Source organism: Brassica oleracea, chromosome C8 (assembly GCF_000695525.1).
Source record: "Brassica oleracea var. oleracea cultivar TO1000 chromosome C8, BOL, whole genome shotgun sequence".
Lineage (NCBI taxonomy): Eukaryota > Viridiplantae > Streptophyta > Magnoliopsida > Brassicales > Brassicaceae > Brassica > Brassica oleracea.
Window position 1 is genome coordinate 23652937 of NC_027755.1, and position 18902 is coordinate 23671838.

Genomic DNA, 18902 nt, shown 5'->3' on the forward strand with positions numbered 1-18902 from the left:
TTCTTCATTCACAACAATAATATAATAATTAAAAAGATTTTCTAATGATTTTTTTTTTACATAAGGAATAGGATTCATACGATATATGACTTGATAAAAGTAAATAAAAAAAAACAAACAAAAGAAAGAAAAGCCTTAAAAATGTCTTTCTATTTAATGGTTAAAACTTGGTTTTAGGCTAAGTTGAAAGGGGTTAAGATTAGAATTAATCAAACAAGTCAAGTCACTCATATATTAGTTTGAAGATGTCGTAAATGAGCCCGATATCTAATTTCATGCATCAAGGGACTAGATTGCAAAACTCAGTGTGTTATGTGAGCTAATGGCTCCTCAGGTGAGTGCTGATGTAATTTGAGGCCATGCCTGCCCAGAAGTCGGACTAGATTACAAAACTCAGTGTGTTATGTGAGCTAATGGCTCCTCAGGTGAGTGCTGATGTAATTTGAGGCCATGCCTGCCCAGAAGTCTTTTGCATAATTTCCCGGTCAGGTGAGTGCTGATGTAATTTGAGGCCATGCCTGCCCAGAAGTCTTTTGCATAATTTCCCCGGGAAATTTAATTAGTTGTAATTTTTAGAGGAGTGAAGAAGACCGGTTAAAGAAAGTAAACCGGGGAAGTGGAAGATGACAAGATATCAGGTGGTGGAAAAGACCAATGATGAGGAGCTGGTGAAAAAGAACAGAACAGAAGTCAGTCAGTGACTTAAACATCAGTCTTCTTCATTGGGAAACCCTATCTTTATATCTTAGCTGTACTTTTACATTTTTCTCCGTACCGTATATTCTCCCTTATTGGCTTCTCTTTTCAAATAAAAATATATTTATATATTCATATTTCTTTCCTTGACATAATAGTTTATCTTACATGGATTTTGTATGCGAGTTGACCAGACGAGTGTGTCACGTGAAGTGATGATGGATTCAACGCGTGGATGAACACGGATGTGGGTTTGGGCTTTTAGGCCCAAGTTTTATGTTTGCCCTTTGTTTCGGGCTTTGTTTTTTGGTTTTTGGGCTTTTGGCCCTTTATTAAATAAAATTAGATGAAAAAAAAAGTCAATTCAAAATCAGTTCTTATATATAGGGGTGGACGAAAAAACCGAACCGAGAAACCGATGTGTTTTTGTAATTATTTAAATTAAAAATATTAGTAATACCAATATACTAAAATTCTAATATTAAACCACATATTTTCCATTTTTTATTGATTAACATATATTCTTATAACCTAATATGTAATCATCAAAATATTTGCTATAAAATATTTCATTCATTGGAAGCTTTTTAATTTTAATGATGTTGTTTTTTTTACTTTAATTAACTTTCATTTGTTTTAATTCTTCCATATACTTTTTGTGACTTTTTAAAGATTTTTGTTTGAGTTTTATATTGAATTGAGTTCACGTATAAATATGTTTACATAATTTATGTTGTAAAACATAATTTCTCTTATAAAAAATAAACTAAGAAAAATCTAATTAAACCGATCCAAAAAATAAACCGAACCGAATACAAACCAAACCTAAAACCGAACACAAACCGAACCAAACTAACTATGGTTTACTTCAGTTGGAAAAACACAAGAACCGAATTAACCAAACCGAACCGAACCCGAACCGAACCCGAACCGAACTGAGAAAATAACCGAAGTGCCCGCCCCTACTTATATACTCCTTCCGTTTCATAAAGATAGACTTTTTAATATTTTCACACATATTAAAAAACACATTAAACTGCGATAATAAATATATCGTTTTCTATAATTTTCAATTTTCAATAATTTTTAACCAATAGTAATTCACCAAAGTAAATTAATTTTCTTAAAGTTTACAATTTTTTCATAGAAAACACAAAAATACATCTTTGTGAAACAATTTTTTTTTCTAAAAAGTCTATCTTAATGAAACGGAGGGAGTATAAATTATCTCCAATAAATGAAAACAGTATTAGCTGTGTGCACTGTATGGTATATCGAATATTAGCTGTTATGTTTCCCTTCCCTTCTTTTCTTTTGCCTTACTATCTTTCAATAATAAGTATTCAATATTTTGAATATTTTCCTTTAGAACAACCAATTGTGATTGGATTTTTAAATATTTTCTCCTACAAGTGTATCGCTTCTCTATAGTTTTCACCGGGCCAGACAAACCCTCGACGAAGATGAATTACATTCTGAAATTACAAAACAAGAAAACAATAGTAGTACTTTGTAAAAAAGAACTCTGATATTCATATGATTATAAGCCGGTAGTTTCTTTAAACTCTATGTAATAGTAATATTACTTAGCTAATAAGGACTAATTAAGTAACAATTTTAATCAACTAAGGACTGGTCTGATCTCTCGAACTGTCATACCAACAAAACAAGACTTCATACACTTTCCCCTCGGGGATCCTCCTCCTCCCACCATCACTCCGCTCTCCACCGCCGTCTCCTCCGCCGCCGCCACCGCTAGTACAGTCTTCCTAAATCCATCTTCACTACCACCATGCACATTGCACTTATCCTCATCATAGTTATGGATAACACCATCATCATCAGAGGCCGTAATAATAACACTCTTATCAACATTATCCGCCAGATCATCCAAGTCATCACCCACCTCGTGATGATGATCATCAATATCATCAACATCATCATCATCACACTCATGCTGATCATTATGATCATCTTCGCCAGATTGGTAATAAGAGGGCTCTTGGGGAAGGTCCAAAACGTCGTCGTCTAGAGGAACAAGGTGGAGAGTGAGACGGCCATTGGCTCTATGCGCACGAAAATACTCGTGATGACGAACCTTCTCTTCTCTCAGAATAAGCCTCCCGTCGCTCGTCACCACACGCTTCAGAACCCATGGCATGTGCGGGAGGAGATTCTCCGTCTGAGCAAGCAAAGGTATCAGCGGAGGAAACTCACGCGCCGCCGCAGTTCTAGCTTCTCTTTCCTCTCTCCTCCTTCCTCCGTAACGATAGCGGTTCGAAGGCCTGGTGGGGGCAGAGACGACGCCGTTTTCTTCGAGGATGTCGAAGCAGCTCTCCGTTCCAATGTAGTCTCCGAAGGCGGAGGAAGAAGATGATGACGTGCGGGAAAGCATGGATGACGTCACAATATGTGAGGTTTGATGATCAGAAGAAGAAGCCATGGAGGATGATGACTCGGAGGAGGAAGAAGAGGCTCTCTCCATATTTCTAGATTTTAAATAAATAAAATACAAAACCCAGAAAAAATTATTTTTGGTGGGTTTTGTTTTTATTTTATTTTGTTTTAATGAGATGTTAGAGTTGCATGGAGAGAATTTAAATAGGGAGACAGCTAAGTGAAGGTGATGGCGTCATGGAAGGGATGGTCTCTGAGATATTACTGAGAATCTGTGACATTTAATGTCTTTTTCCTGTGAAAAGGAAAAAAAAAGGAAATGTATATTAGACCAAAATAGACCCAAGTAGAACTTTTTTTACTAAAATGTAATCATTACCAAACAGAATAATATATATATAAACTATTGACTAAGATATAAAAACTTCAACAAGTTCTTAGAAATTCGATATTTCCCTTACACATTTTTTTTATCCAATAAATAATTGTATCTATATTTCACTAACTGAGATCCTCAATTTTCTCTTTAGACAACCATAATTCAAAAAAAAAATCTCAAAATAGGATTAATTTTGCATAGATAACTTGAATATATAAATCGTATGTTTACAGCTGTAGTTAAAAACCTACAACCCAGAGATGATGCAGAAATTAAGGTCTTTCCAACTACACAGAGAAACAGGAAAAATGATAAAAATGGCTTAGAAATAAATGTAGGAATTAGGATGAGTTAAAAAAAGTATATAATCAGTAAGAAGATGTGTTCAAAAAAAATTACTAAGAAGAAGCAATGAGCCTATGATCTTCAAACTGGTTTCAGATACTAATAAACGGTATAAAAAAAAGAGGAAGGGAGACTAAAAACAGCTAAAATCTGTTGCCAAAGTTTTATAAACGTTATGATAAAAACAAAATAGCTACACGTTTTTTATTTTCACCTCATTAAGCGTTTCTATATTGTTTCCGTTCTTCTAAAAACTTTCTCTATCGTTTTACCAGATTCTGTCTATTCTTGAACGCAAAAAGCAACTAAGATGCACGAAATAAACAAGGTTGACTGATAAGATTTGATAATTAATTATTTGAATTATACAAAAAAGGCATTGGTCAAATCGAACAAGCTACATGCACCTTTTAAAAACATATCCGACTTCCACGAAAAAGTTCCAAGAATTTGTTTAATCTGCATCTATCTTTCCAAACCACATTTAAATCCAAACTCAAAGAAAAAAAAAACTAGAATAATCACGAACATTCTCATGTCGCACCTAGGAATTAACGTTTATAATATAAACGAAGGGATGAGAATAATATCAAAAGAAAACCTAATCAAGTAATCATATGAATCGTCGTACATCATCAATCAAATAGAATAGTTATCAAACACGAAACAGATTGAATGTGAATATTAAAATGAAAAGATAACGACAAAGGAGATATAATAATTGAATCTAGTAATTGATTTACCTGTAGACATGGATAAGCAAATGAATTTTCTTCTGGTGAAGTTGAAGGATGAACGTTACGCGAACTTTTGTTCTCTTATACACGCACTCACAACAAAGCAGAAGAGGATTTAATTTATCGAAACGGAATCGATAAGATATACTCTATGGATTAACACGGATATTTAATCTTATGGGATTAAGGAAAGATAATCAAGCAATATTAATTAGTAGAATTTTAAAAAGGAAACAAAGCTTAAAATTAGGCGTACGCGGAGGAATTAATTAGGATGTTTAACCAAGTCGGGCCGTTTCTCTCTCGCCTGCTGTAAATCCTTAACCTTTCCTAATTTGTGGGGTTACGGATAACTTTTAACTATCTTGCAGCGCGTCCATGGTAACAAAATATTTTGGAATTTATTATTCACTATTTTCTCATTCAATGGATAATGACTTAGCCAACTTAGCAAATAAATAAGGGGGTTATTATTGTAAATCAACTCAACTAAAGTTGCAATTCTGTAGAATTGTATATTTAGGAAGGGTTATCTAATCACTTATTTAAAGTTAATTATTTATATTTTATGATACCTAGCTATGGTTATAAATTTGATAGCATTTATAAAATTCATGTCTACAGATACTAAGTTTTTAGTTAAATTTTGGATTTGTTATTTATAAAATCTATTGGAGTTCATACTAAAAAGTTCAACATGTGAAATTATGAATATGCAAAGAATAGTATGACTCTTACACAACACCAAATTTGTAAGCTCCGAGGCGCGATTAAAATAGGGACAAAAATCCAACAAAAAGTTTTAAGAAAATTAGAGGTATATCATTATGACCAGGGAGATCACCTGAAACGAGATAAAGTTCTAATATCAGCATTATGCACCATTGTAATATTTCATTTTTGTTACTAAGTATGTAAATTTTAGATCTGTAGAAGTCGGTGAAGAAACATATAAATTTGAATTCAAGTGTATAATGTATTCAGTAGTTTACTTACCAGGATCGACTCACAGAGGTGCTTGCCACAAGCTGTACCGAGGTCAACGTTATCTGCAAGGGAAACGTTTTAAAGATTTTCGAGAATAAGTCAAATGGATGAGATGAGCTCCAAGATATTTTTCTTGTTAGATAATACTAGAAGGCTTCTTGTGAATAGAATAATCATTTTTGCTTTGATGATTCCCAAAGCAGCTTATCATTAGTCAGACGCTAATAAATACTATAGAACATAAAAACAAAAGAATTGATGGTCATCATCAAACTTGCCATTTTGGAACATAGACGAGTGATATTAATCAACTGAAATGATGATACTCAAAATTGCTAAGAGGAGAAAAATATCGAGCTTGGCTTGTGGGGCTTTCCCCTAGATTCGATTCATTAGATTCAATAAACAAATCAAGCAAAAATATCAAGTGGTAACTAAGACTTTTCGAAGTCACTAGTTCAACTCTATTCGAAAAGAGTGATTTAGGTCTTGATTCTTGAATATATTAGTGACTGACCCTAGCCATCAGAAGAAATTATAGACCTTTGGTCTATAATTTCTAAAAGGTTTATAAAAGAAACACGAGAAAAGGCATATCATGGCCTGAAAGCAATCAACTTCTAATGCTTAAAAATAATGTAGTACTTACTAGAATAAATACTAGGAATATTACTTGCGATTTGGAAAATGTTTATCAATCCATACACACAAATAATAATATCGGCTTCAAGATTTTCGTTGCACTTCTGCACGATGCATAAATGTTCTACAAGCTTACTTCCAATAGAGCATGTGAGATTATTGAAAATCAGGCCTAAAACCAATTACTATATTGACTGCCGGAAAGGAACTATGTTGCAGACTCTTCTAAGATTATCGATCACCTTAAATCTAATCCTCAACTTTCTATGTTAACGAAGGACTGCTATTTGAGCGAGAGAGTTTTTACTTTTTACCTTAAACTAGCTAGGCTTCATTCTATAGTGTTTAGTGGGCTCTTTATCGACCCATCATTGATTTCTTATTGGTCCGGCCCTTTCTTCCTTCCATTGAAGGGTGTAATTTCTTGTTTTTGTTTACTCACATGTGTCAAGAAACTAGAGTATCAAAAATTATTGTGCCAAAAAAAAAAAAAAAAATCAATACCATGTAGGCATGTACACAATTCCGGAGGATCACTTCAAATCTTAGTATTACCAGTAATACTCTATAGTACATGCATTTATATTTCTACAATCGCGGATACGCACTATCGGATGTGAATTAAGGTAGTGTGAATGTGTAATATATATGGAGTGCTGGTCTCGAACTATATTTTTCATCATATTGACTTCAAACATGAAAATTTTCTTACAACCTAATATAGATAACAAAACGTTTCTTACAACCAAATACTATTCAAATTTTTTGACTTACCAAATCATTAACAAAAGAAAATAACTGTTAGTACAAAACCAAAGATTTAATATTTCTATATTAGTCTAATAAGGTTTTGTACTAACAGTTATTTTCTTTTGTTAATGATTTGGTAAGTCAAAAAATTTGAATAGTATTTGGTTGTAAGAAACGTTTTGTTATCTATATTAGGTTGTAAGAAACTTTTCATGTTTGAAGTCAATATGATGAAAAATATAGCTCAAGACCGGCACTCCATATCACACTACCTTATTTCATATCCGCGAGAATATCAGGTTTTGTACCAAAACGTATCTTACAACCAAATATTTATTCCAAATTTTGACTTACATTTTTTGTACCAAGGTTTGGTACAAACTATAAACTTCAAGAAGAGAAACCTGAGAAGATCTACAAACACGTGGTGAGAATGACAAAATCTTATGGAACACGTGGGAGTGGGAACAAAAGAATCATCAGAATCCAGAATTGAAAACGTGTCCTTGGTTTACACGTGAACAATATGGAATTTGTTTTTTAGATGGGATGTACGGAGTACGGTCTTATATGTACTTCCAACTCAGTCAAGAATCTAAAGGATGTGTACTTCCTCCTCGGTCAAGAATCTAAAGGATGTGTACTTCCTCGTGTCTTAATAATGTGAAAGAAGATTCACACGAATTTAAAATAAACTAAATATATAATTGTTTATGTCATGCTAACAGGCGACAGCTGTTATTATTTTATAATTACGGTTTCAAGGTCTTTTAAAATAAAATGAGTTTGTATTTTATTTTTGTGTGGATAATTAATTAGTACGCGCCCTGAAAGTTTTTATTATTATTGTTATTAACGTTCGATTAAAAATAAAATAAAATGATAGGATAAACATAGGAAAATATGTTTTGAGCGAGAACAAAAATGTGTCGAAATTTTAGGATAATTTTTTAATATGAAATGTTTAGGGGCGAAATCTGGTATTTTTATTGTCAAAAACTGGTATACATTTAAGACAATTTGTTTTTCTACAATCGTCTCAAATCAAATAAGAAAAAATATTTGGGGTTGATGCATAAAAATAAAATTGTGTACATAAAATAAATAACATATATGGACTCATGTTTCTGACATTATTGGCTACTGAGCTGGGGAACTCTTGTTTCATAGTCGTCGACCACTTCAAGCTTAGCTTGTTGTGGTGCCTCCATAGTCGTAACTGCCGGGATTTCACTTTGCTGACCTGGCATCATTTCCTCTATACTGGGTCCTACACTTCCATGCTGGCATTGGCCAAAATCTTTATGATGCTAATATTCATTTTTTGCTTAGTGTAAACAATTACTTAATCTTTAAACAAATAAAAGACCTGGTTCATAGAAGGGAACAAGGCCGATGATGAATACGCCTGGGCCCACTCAGAGAACATGTCACCATTGTGATTCGTTACGTGACATTCACTCATGTTGTTTTGGTTCGAACTTGAGCTACTACCTTGCATCAATGGTTCGTACATAGCCGATGGCAATTCTCTGTCAAATTTTAATTAATTTAACAAAAAGTTTATCATTTTTCTGAAGAAAATGTGCAAAATATTCATGTTATGATGTTTTGATTCGAAAGAAAATAAATATTTGAGGAAGCATTGAAATTTTTTAATTAGTACCTGAGTTGGTTAGAATGAGCCGATGCATCAAATAAATTGACTTGATTGTGTCCATTTTCAGGCAACCAACCTTCGAGGACGCCGTTTGCGAAAGGACCTGCAATGCCTTGTTGCATAGTGGATGTTTCGTATGAAGATAAATGGCTGCTTACGAGATACTCTCGTCGTTGGACAACATGTGTTAACGTGTCGAGAAGTTGCTTCTCACAAACTTCATAATCCTCCATGCTAGTGAATCTTACTGGATCCGGTTCGTATCTCCTGCTCATATTATGTTACACAAAGGTATCCTAATATTGAATAATTAACATCTTATAAATTATCGCATATACATAGAACAGGTTATTGTTTTCAAAAAAGACCTTAGTTCTTCCTCTGCCATTTGGAGTTGTTGATGTAATCTACACACTTCTTGCTCAAGTTCCTACATTTTCCAATTACTCAATTAAACTAATTAGTGACAAATATATGAAAATATATTTTAATGGATGGAGAACATGAATATTAATCACCTCGACATCGGACTTGATAGCTGCAGGGCTTTATTCAAATTGGTATATGGAAGAAAAAACAGTGTATAGTTAGATTAGAAAAGCAGAATGTGTATGTTGGTGAACAATAGAAAATATCAAATGGCAATTATAAAGACATAAGAAGGAAGTTTCGGACTTGGTGAGTTGAAGGGCGATGTCATTTTCAGTCTTGAGCTGCTGCAAAATCCTTAATAGATACTGTCCAGTAATAACATTATCATTATTATTAGAGAAATACAAATCTATCACATTTTGAGAGGAAAACAAAAGTTATTCAATAAGATCAGTGGAACCTCTTTGCTTTGGATGTCCCTGCGTATATAAAAAGGTAAAAGATATGCAATAATTAATCAATACTATTAAAAGAGAAGAGTCTTAAAAAATCTACCTATCAAAGTTGTTTGGATCCTTTTATTTAACTCATTATTTTTTGGTGTTACCTTAAACTTAGACTAACAATATGTTACCATATATTTCTCTAACAATAATTTATTCAATTCCATTATTTATTCAAATACCACTCCTAAATCTTAATCATTACTATTACTATATTTACCATTTTGACTTTTAATTGTAAAAGCATTGAAACTAATATTTTATATTATCACTTTTATCATATAATATATAATTTAAAGCAAGAGAAGTTACACAACATATATGTGTACATTTTAACTTCCTCTTTCTTTTATAATAACGTAATCATATCATATATAAATTTTCCCACTAAAATCTCATATTATATACTAAACTTTCAATCGTCTATATTTTGATAGATATTTTCATATTTAAAAATGAGTTTTCTAAAAATATTTCATCAACCATGTTTTTGTACAATAACGTTAAAAATCTATATCAAAAGGTTGTTGGATCCGATATGGATGTAATGGATCCACATCTGTTCGGGTATTTAGGATCCTAAAAAGATTCAAAAAATCTGAAAAATATCTGAAACACGAAAATTACTTGAAACTCCAAACAAATACCCAAAAAATTCAAAATCTTATTCAAAATCTGACACTGAACTGAAAATACACAAAATTTTATCCAAATACACAATTTTTTTTTTTAATTTGAAAATTTACCTGAAATCAAAAACTATAATCGTAAACCAAAAACCTAAAAAAAATATCCATAATGCCGGAAATATATTCGAAATATCCAAATATACCTAATAAACACAACATATTTATGATCGGGGTCTAGGGTAGGACCGGACTCAAACAAAGACATGTGGGTCCAAAAAAAACCCCACTAGGTTATCTTCTCTCGATCTGAACTAAATTTATATTTCCGGGTCGGTTAGGTTTTTTTTTATCCGGATATAATTCTCATGCCTAAAAAAACTTACGTAAAAGTGTACATATAAAATATCAAATAAACTAATTCATAGATTATATAACTGTTAAAAAATATATTTGTTGATATAATTAGACTTTGTATTATAATATAATCCAAAAAACCCGCGCTTTTCAAGCGCGGGTCAAAATCTAGTTTTTCTTATTAATTGTTAGACCCAAATGATTATGTAATGTAATTAAGAAAAAGTGATACTTACGGGCGTCTATCCTGGTCAGGAAAGACTAGAGCACTGAAAAAAAGTAAAGAAAAACAGAAGTTAAAATTTACGAACAATCTTGAAAAGTGATTGAAAGGAAGCTAGTGTTAGCTTACTTCTCTCTTTCTTGGTTAGAGAGATTAATAAACCTTGTGAAAACATCTTCGATCCTGAAGAGATAAATTAAGAATTTTATAAATCATATGGTCACACTGCATATATGTGTACGTAGTATACATCTATGATAATATATTTGACGTAACCAAACCCAAGAAAGCTAATGTTAATGGACCAAAAGGTTTAAATGATATTAATAACCTAGTTTTGCCGGAAAAGAGGCTAAGACGATCGGAAGGAGAGAACATGATAAGAGCAATGTCGATGTCGCAGAGAATCGACAATTCATAAGCTTTCTTAATCAAACCATTTCTACGTTTTGAGAAGGTTACTTGTCGATTCGTTGTGTTCTCAATTCTTTTGATCTCCAGTTTCACCCGACCCATGTTGGCAAAGCAAGAAAAGGTTTCTCTTCATACAAATGGAATTTGTTGTAATGCTGATCAAGTAATCTCCAAGAGAGAGAAAAAAACATGTTGTAAGAGGATAGTGGTGTTAATATAGGGAGGGTGGAAGAAGGTGCATATATTTAGGCATTTTAGGAGGAACTAAAAATAGAATGGTTGACTAAGTTCCTCTCTCTCTCTCTTGCCTTTGTTTTGTTGTAAATCCTGAAGCCTTTCACTTTTTGGTTGGAGATCTCTAGAGCCTACATTAAAACATATGAGGCTTGAAACAATTAGAATATGAAGACCAGATGATTTATACATATATATTTTTTATTTTATTACAGACTTCTGGTTTAGGTCTTTTTGTATCTAAAGAGGTTCAGTTCCTGATCTTGACATCTACTTTGTCCTCCATGTTGTAATATTTGTTATAAATACAAAAATGAGTACACAATGAGTCGGTCTCATCTCAGGTCACAAAGCAATGGTGTCAAAGTTAAAATCTTCCAACTCAAATCAGTCAAATGCAATGAATGAACAAAAAAAAAATCCCACAAAAAGAGAGGTTCATCAGAACATATTTGCCCTTGTTCTTTATTGTACCAAAAGAGTCTTTCATTCATATGTGCATATTCTCAAGAAAGTCAGACAACCTATACAAGACATAACACACCAGAGTTAAAATTTGAAAGTGACTGAAACAAGAGACTGACTTGAGTAGTTGGAAAGGCACCACATACCTTATATCTTTAGCTATCACAGTCTGCCCATCTTCTGCATCTAGATGCCTTAGAACCACTTCCTCCAAACGACCATCATGAAACGCATGCTGCAAATCCCACACACACCTTTTGAGTTTTAGAGGTACATCCATATAATATCAACACACCATCATCAAATATTACATCTACCATACCAAAAACCATATATGACCTAAGAGGCTAGGACTCTCACTTTAATAGAAACTTTAAACTGTTAATAGCTATCCTCATTGGAGGAGTCATAATCGGAGTCCATATCCAAGTTCATCAGTAACATCATCATATCCGTTGAAGTCAGTTCATTATCATCATCATCCGAATCTTCAAATCCAAAGGAACCATACTCTCCTTCTGACATTACGTTCGCCATCATATTAAAAAACGCGTTAATCTCTGAGAAGTTAGATCCAGGGGTGGGCCTTGGACGCCTTGGAGGTGGCCTGTGGTGTCTCCATGCATATGACCCTGGCTTCACAGTGTGCTGTGAACACAATAACATCCAATAAAAGGACTAATCAAACTTCCTAAAAGACTTAACTTAATCTATCACATTGTTTTATCTCAAACACAAAACAAATGAATGTATAATCCTGAGTTTCAAGAGGTCTATAGTGACTCAAACAGATAACCACAAAATGTTTGTGAATGTAATCACTCTTCAACGATAATAAGACACAAAACGGATTCAATATAGCATCAGATAATACCAGAAAAATTAACAGCAATCATGATTAGAGATAGTACCTTGTAGAAGCAACTTGTCCCAAACGGACAGTTCCCATCTCCAAAATTGAAGTGCTTGCAATCAATTGACCTGATAGACTAAATCATTTCAATTTTACACAAAATTGATACCACTTTTCAAATTTACAATAACCATTTTCATAAATACCTTAAATTTGTGATAAAAATTAATTTAACTCTCCTAAATCATTTATAAATGTTTAAGAATAATTTATAAAACATTTATTACAAGTTTATAAACCCTAAACCCCACCTTCTAAATACTAAACCCCGCCTTCTAAATACTAAACCCTAAACAATAATCATTAAACATTAAACATTAAACCCAAATGTTGTGGTATTTTTCATTGGATGTAAATAGTATCCAAATTAGGATTATTATTTTAATCAATTTCTCCAAAAACAATTTATTGCATTCATATAAACAAAGAACCATTCATTAAAATGAATTATATAAGCATGCATATATTTCTTCTAGTGAACTTGGCAACATTTCATAAAGCATGTAATGTGATGTTACCTGAGCTTGTCCCTGTAGTTGTCCATAATTTCCTTTTTCTCATCAGGATCTGAGAACCAGATGACACTAGGAACAACGAAATACGATAGCTTGCGGCATATGGGGCAAGCTCTCAGCGTGCTGTTGACATCCATACCAGTTGAAGGAGCGCTGCTGCGCCAGTTCCTGATGCACCCTATGCAGAAAGCGTGATCACACTCGGTGAGTATCCCGAACTTCCGTTCGGCCGGAGTGGGTTTAGAGAGCACACGCTCCAAGCAGACGCAGCACTCCACGTCCTGGCTAAGCTTCAACGCTTCGAGCTGCTTGTGCTTCTTCTCGCACGATCTCTTGTGCTCCTCTCTCTCCTCTGGTCTGAAGGGATGCAAGCAATGTTTCTGACACGTTGGGCAGAGGTCTCCGTGGATGTGGGGGCATTGGTCGCCGCGTGGGCAGTCGCCAGCTGCGGCGTATGAGCAGATGGGTTGGTCTTCTGGTTTGGTTGCGTCAGTGTTGTTGACCTCATCGTCTAAGGAAGCCAAAGTCCACGCTGGTGATGAGCTTAAATCTCTTTCGGAAACAAAGGCAGAAGATAGGTAGGTGGAAGATGAGGCGGGAGATGGATGAGGAGGGCGGGAAGGTTTGACATGTTCGTACCTGCATCTGCTTCCGTAAGAGCAGTTGCCTCTTTGGTAGAAAGTGCAAATCTAGGATACACAAAACAAAAGTTTCAAGTTAATGACTAAACGGTGGTTCATCATATATACATTAGAAAAGAAGAAGAAGAAGAGATTACATTGTTTGAAGGATCCTTCCAGTCATGTGAGAACTCACAGTTGTCTCCTTTTAAGCAAGCACCGTGAGCAAAGAACTTGCAAAGGATCCTAAGAGACAAAACAAACAAACAAACCAAAAGGAGTGAGAAAGCATACATAGAGATGAATCCATGGATGTGATCATTCAAAAATCATTACTTTTTTTTATATCAAATTGCAATTAAGAAACAAAACAAGTCGAGTTTGAGCATAGGCGTTAAGAAGCAAGAGCAGAGACACGTCTGAATAGGCAAAGGAAGCACCTTTTCGACATCGGGACGATCGGGAATCGAGAAAAGAGCAAAACTTTTTAATCGGAGGAGTGAGACAGCGTCACTGGCTCTGGCTCTGAGCTTTCGACACGGTGTTAGTCTACAAAAGGTGGCGATTTCGTCGGAGGGGCGTATCGTAAAAGGTGCGTTTCTCAGGATTCTTCTTCTTCTTATTCCAAATTCCAAATTAGGACAAATGAACTGTAGACGTATTCCGACCGTACACTCTTACTACAACGCCGCGGTCTGATTGTCATTAAACCTATTTATCTTTTATATATAAATAAATGTGGAAAGCCCAATGAGCCCATCTCTAATTATCATTAAATCCATAGTATTATCCTATATATAACCCAACGGGCCCATCTTGATGAATGATCGCATTTGTTGCCAGATTCAAACCTATGAGCATGATTAATCCCGGTTTTTAAAGTCTTTAATTAAGAACCGATTCTTAACCTTTTTAGTTAAAATTTAAAAAACAGTTTATTAACTTCTGCTAAAAACTCCACTCTAAAAATTTCGGGTTAATCATGGTTTAAAGTCTAGCTGTAGAACCTATTCTAACAGCTGTTTACAATGTTCAGTATATATACAAGTATTTCACTCCTCTACATCTACATATATATACGCTTTTGTATGCATATTTACATGTTTCTTAATATAATCCGTTCGAGATTCTCCTGTGGCTGATCAAGAAAGTGTGAAGAATAAATATAGCAAACTTAGCTGAACTTACCAATCTTGTTTTTTCTTTCTACATTGTTCCTTAACCATGGTTATGAACGAATCCACTATCTCTGGTACCATGAATATACCTGTAAAATTAACAAAAATTATTTTTTTATGCAATGTGACAAGTACTCAGTTTTGTCTTTGGCGAAGAAAGCATGTTATTAAACAAGTAATCGGTTCATCCCTTTTGTTAATTTTAATTAACATTTTACATTTGTCTTTTTGCAATTTTAATAATGTTGAATGTCATCATTTACAAAGCTAAATTTGTTACTTCATGTTTTGTTAATGACTTTTCCCGGTTAAAACTTTACAAATTGATATTAGCTGTGCTGTTCATTGAATCTCTATAGATTTATATATTCAATAAGCTATTGTAATGATTAAAATCTTCTTACTCTATTAGTTTAGTCGTTCTCAAGCGTGGGTTGTACCTGAAATAAAAAAAGGGTATAATTCATACCATCCACTTTCTTTTGATTACTAGTATTGCATTTTAAAATGTTAGGGTTGTTATCATTTGTTATTATAATTTGTACTAGATGAACTAAAATAAATGTATTTCTTTAAATTTTCTGATAGCGAAGGGAATCAAGTATTACAATAGTATCAACAGAATTAATGTAATCATTTTTTACTAAAGCATATTCCATTTTTAGAGTATAAAACCAATTACAACACTTGAATTCAACAAACCCTTTCATTTAATATTCCGCTTGGAATATTATTCCTGATAGAAAGAATCTCTTATTTCGAATAATTCGTTTCTATTAAAACAAAACAAATAGTGCTAATCCTTACTCCATTTTAAATTACTTGTTTTTTAGAGAAAAAAATTCATCACAAAATAAGTGTCGTTTTAAAGTTTAAAGGAAAACTTTATTAATCTTAATCCTCTGTTAAATTTTCTATTGGTTGAAATATAATTAGGCGTATAGGTAATAATATTTTTATATTCTGTGTGCACAAATCTAAAACGACAACTAAAATAAAACGGAGAAAGTAATATTTTGTGTGTTTTATAAGTCATTAGACTACCACCGTCTGTTTAGTTATTTTTAACAATGAAAGTGATGTAATGATCTAAATATTTTTGGACATGTTAATTAATGATCAATCATCACTGATCATGAACTTTTCCATTTGATAATAAGATAATTGTAGACATACTATTTTAGATTCAATTTTTAATGCTAATATTTTTCCTCATTAAAAAACGAAAATGTCCTTGATTCTATTATTTATGTGAATGTATTTTATAATCATATATACAGAGTGTGACCCTTACGAATGCTAAAGAGTTCAATTTTGCAACGTCGTACATAAAACTTGGGAAGCTTTTTTGTATTGTTTTGGTTTGTGTTAATCATGGAATATGTGGACTAATGTTAGGATATGATTAACATGAAACTAAACCGATTGGATAGCTTGCAATAAGTAACTTCAACAAATTTACATGTACTAAATAATTGGATTGACGAATAGTTGTCATTAATTAATCCATTAGAGAAGATTCTATCATTACAAATCTTCTTGAATTTTTTCGGGTATGGATCAAGATTATGGTAAACAAATGTTTAAGCTGCGTGGAGCGTCGATCAAGCAACGGTTATAGACCGTCCGATGCAACCCTTTTGACAAAATCAAACCAACGAATGGTTTTTAGAATATTGTATTTTTTTGATATTAACTATACCAATAAAAATAGCATTACAACTACAAGCCGGCAAGTACGTCCCACAATAATCTTTCCTATGTGTTTTTGGCCGTCGTGTTCTTTCCTATTTAAACTCTTATTCACACTCCAGACTCAATAGATACAGTGTAAGAGAAGATACATAGAGAGACTTGAATACACAAACTCTCTTCTCCGATCCAAAGGTTATAAGCAAAGATGGACGTTTTTGATGGACTTCCAGATCCTATCGTCGTCGATATCTTGGACAAAGTCGGCGACGTCAAAACCTTGCTTCGTTGCAGTTCCCTCTCTAAGCGATTCTACTCGCTCGTCCCTCAGTCCGAGTCACTCACCCTCCGTCTCGACCAAGTCGTTACCACCGAGTCACCACCCGATTCTCCCGTCAGCAACTTCTTTAAATCTGTATGCAAACCCTTTCACGGTTTGTTCTCTCTGTTTTCTAAACCGGCTAAACCAATCCCAGCTACAAATCTTTCTCCGGTTATCCCTTCCAAGCTTCTCTCCCGGTTCGACCGGATCAAGAATCTTGACGTGGAGCTTCCCGGCGAAGATGCAAAGCCGGAGAAAGGCGCCGGAATTAAGTGGAAAGCAGAGTTTGGTAAAACTCTCAAAACATGCGTCGTTGTAGCGTTTCGCTCCGCCTCCACCGTGTCTTCTCCCGGCGTTGAGTCAGACGCCGAGTTCGTGACTGGTCTGAAGACGCGCGTGGAATGGACGATTAACGCGTTGATGGCCGCGTCGACACGCCACCACCTGATGAGCCGAGTCGTGAAGGAGCACAAGGAGATGGAGAGCTTAGTGATGCATGAAAGAGGTGGAGAAGGGACGGTGGTGATGAAATCCGAGGGGCTGAGAGAGTTTCGAAAGACGGAGGCCGCGCGTGATCAAGAACTCGAGGAGCGCGTGGAGAAAAAACAGAGGAGTGTGGTCCCGAGCGTGAGGATGAGCATGAGACACGCGCCGTCGCTTAAGCTAAAGAGTGGTATATGTTTAGAATCCGCAACGCTCGTGATCGTAAGGCCGAGCGAGGAATATTCCGACGTCGGAGATGATGAGCTGGCTACGGAGGCTTTCGCCGGGAGTTGTATGTACGGTGAAGCGGTCGTCGCTTTGTTAAAGCGTAATAAGAATACGTTAGATATGAATTCCTTTTAGTGGGCCTTGTGGGGCTTTCTGCGTTTTTCATTTGTAAGATATGTTTTTCTTTCTTGCACGTGTGCTTGCTTGTGCAGAGTGCGCATGTTTACACTGTACAAAGTTGGCTTCAACATTCTTGACTTTGCATACCATTTTGGTCAATAATTCGAAGCATGTGCGGACTTTGATCCTCTCGTGACCAGAAAGATACAATAACATGGTATGAATTGTGCCCAATAACGTAAGAAATTTACTAAGGAGGTGTTATTCGATTCGTTGATGGATTTGATAGTTGCACTCTGTTTCGAAGTCGAAGCTGTAAGAAATGATCTTTGTTTCTTATCATTAAGTCCATTTGTTAAAACTAGTATCTTTTTCTTTTGTGAGCTGTAACTTATACGTAAGCTTTTCTTATATTAGCAATCCTGTGAATAAATTTGAGATTATATGTGTTACAAAAATCCACTGAAGTTCATTTGGATCTTCTAATTCAATGCCAACTTTGTCACCAAGGTACATAACTAATTCAATTTTTGAGACTCCTAACTTCTGATTGGAGAGTGGCTAAATATTATGTGGAATGATCACTTCATGCCACACTACTTAAAACCATGATTAACTTCAGTCTCTTACCTGAAGTTCTTAAAGTTTTTAGAGATATAAAAACTGTATTTTAGCCAAAAAATGTAAAACAAAAAGAAATCAAATCATGAGTTAAAAATCCAGACTAAGAGATCGAGGTTAAACATGCTCTATCAATTTTTATTGTAAAAGAATTTCTCAAGAAAAATCATGCGGAATTGAAGATCAAAATAGCTTCAAAATATGCATTTTTTTTTCTTCTCCCCCAAGTTTGTTCTATGAATAAACTCAAGCCTACTTACTAGATCTCTATAAGGCAATTTCTAGCTCTCTTATTGTTTGTTGTTTTATGTTGTGGTGGATCATGTTTTTCGATACTGATTTCGTCTTATAATTTTTTTTGGTTCTGGATCTGCCAGTACCTATATTAGATTTTGATTCTCTAATCTAAGATGTTTCTTCAAC

At 34.2% G+C, this 18902-nt stretch overlaps 4 protein-coding genes across 8 annotated transcripts; 1 reads left to right on the plus strand and 3 right to left on the minus strand.

Annotated features, from left to right (window-relative positions):
* Nucleotides 1-2139: 2139 nt before the first annotated feature.
* On the minus strand, nucleotides 2140-3181 carry LOC106310949. Its single transcript, XM_013748177.1, has one exon. The coding sequence runs from the start codon at nucleotides 3179-3181 to the stop codon at nucleotides 2318-2320; it is 864 nt and encodes a 287-aa protein (XP_013603631.1). The 3' UTR covers nucleotides 2140-2317.
* Nucleotides 3182-7908: 4727 nt separating this feature from the next.
* Nucleotides 7909-11441, minus strand: LOC106310831 (MADS-box protein CMB1-like). Its single transcript, XM_013748057.1, has 10 exons — nucleotides 11006-11441; nucleotides 10804-10857; nucleotides 10688-10720; nucleotides 9426-9444; nucleotides 9269-9330; nucleotides 9112-9139; nucleotides 8962-9023; nucleotides 8600-8860; nucleotides 8303-8465; nucleotides 7909-8216 (listed from the first exon to the last, which is right to left on the minus strand). The coding sequence occupies exons 1-10, from the start codon at nucleotides 11188-11190 to the stop codon at nucleotides 8067-8069; spliced, it is 1017 nt and encodes a 338-aa protein (XP_013603511.1). The 5' UTR covers nucleotides 11191-11441; the 3' UTR covers nucleotides 7909-8066.
* Nucleotides 11442-11583: 142 nt separating this feature from the next.
* LOC106308008 (zinc finger CCCH domain-containing protein 69-like) lies at nucleotides 11584-14518 on the minus strand. 5 transcript variants are annotated; one of them, XR_001263458.1, is made up of 7 exons: nucleotides 14276-14518; nucleotides 13994-14081; nucleotides 13219-13904; nucleotides 12699-12776; nucleotides 12148-12435; nucleotides 11934-12022; nucleotides 11584-11846 (listed from the first exon to the last, which is right to left on the minus strand). XR_001263458.1 is itself a non-coding variant. In XM_013745114.1 (6 exons), exons 1-6 carry the CDS (start codon nucleotides 14284-14286, stop codon nucleotides 11813-11815), a joined length of 978 nt encoding a protein of 325 aa, XP_013600568.1. In that variant the 5' UTR covers nucleotides 14287-14518; the 3' UTR covers nucleotides 11584-11812. The 5 variants fall into 5 exon arrangements, 2 of the variants coding, with proteins under 2 accessions (XP_013600568.1, XP_013600569.1); XR_001263456.1 differs by having other exon boundaries at nucleotides 11702-11846; nucleotides 12699-12768; XM_013745114.1 differs by lacking the exon at nucleotides 12148-12435 and having other exon boundaries at nucleotides 12699-12768.
* Nucleotides 14519-16776: 2258 nt separating this feature from the next.
* Nucleotides 16777-18083, plus strand: LOC106310694 (F-box protein At1g22220-like). Its single transcript, XM_013747920.1, has one exon. The coding sequence runs from the start codon at nucleotides 16914-16916 to the stop codon at nucleotides 17871-17873; it is 960 nt and encodes a 319-aa protein (XP_013603374.1). The 5' UTR covers nucleotides 16777-16913; the 3' UTR covers nucleotides 17874-18083.
* The last annotated feature ends 819 nt before the right edge of the window (nucleotides 18084-18902 follow it).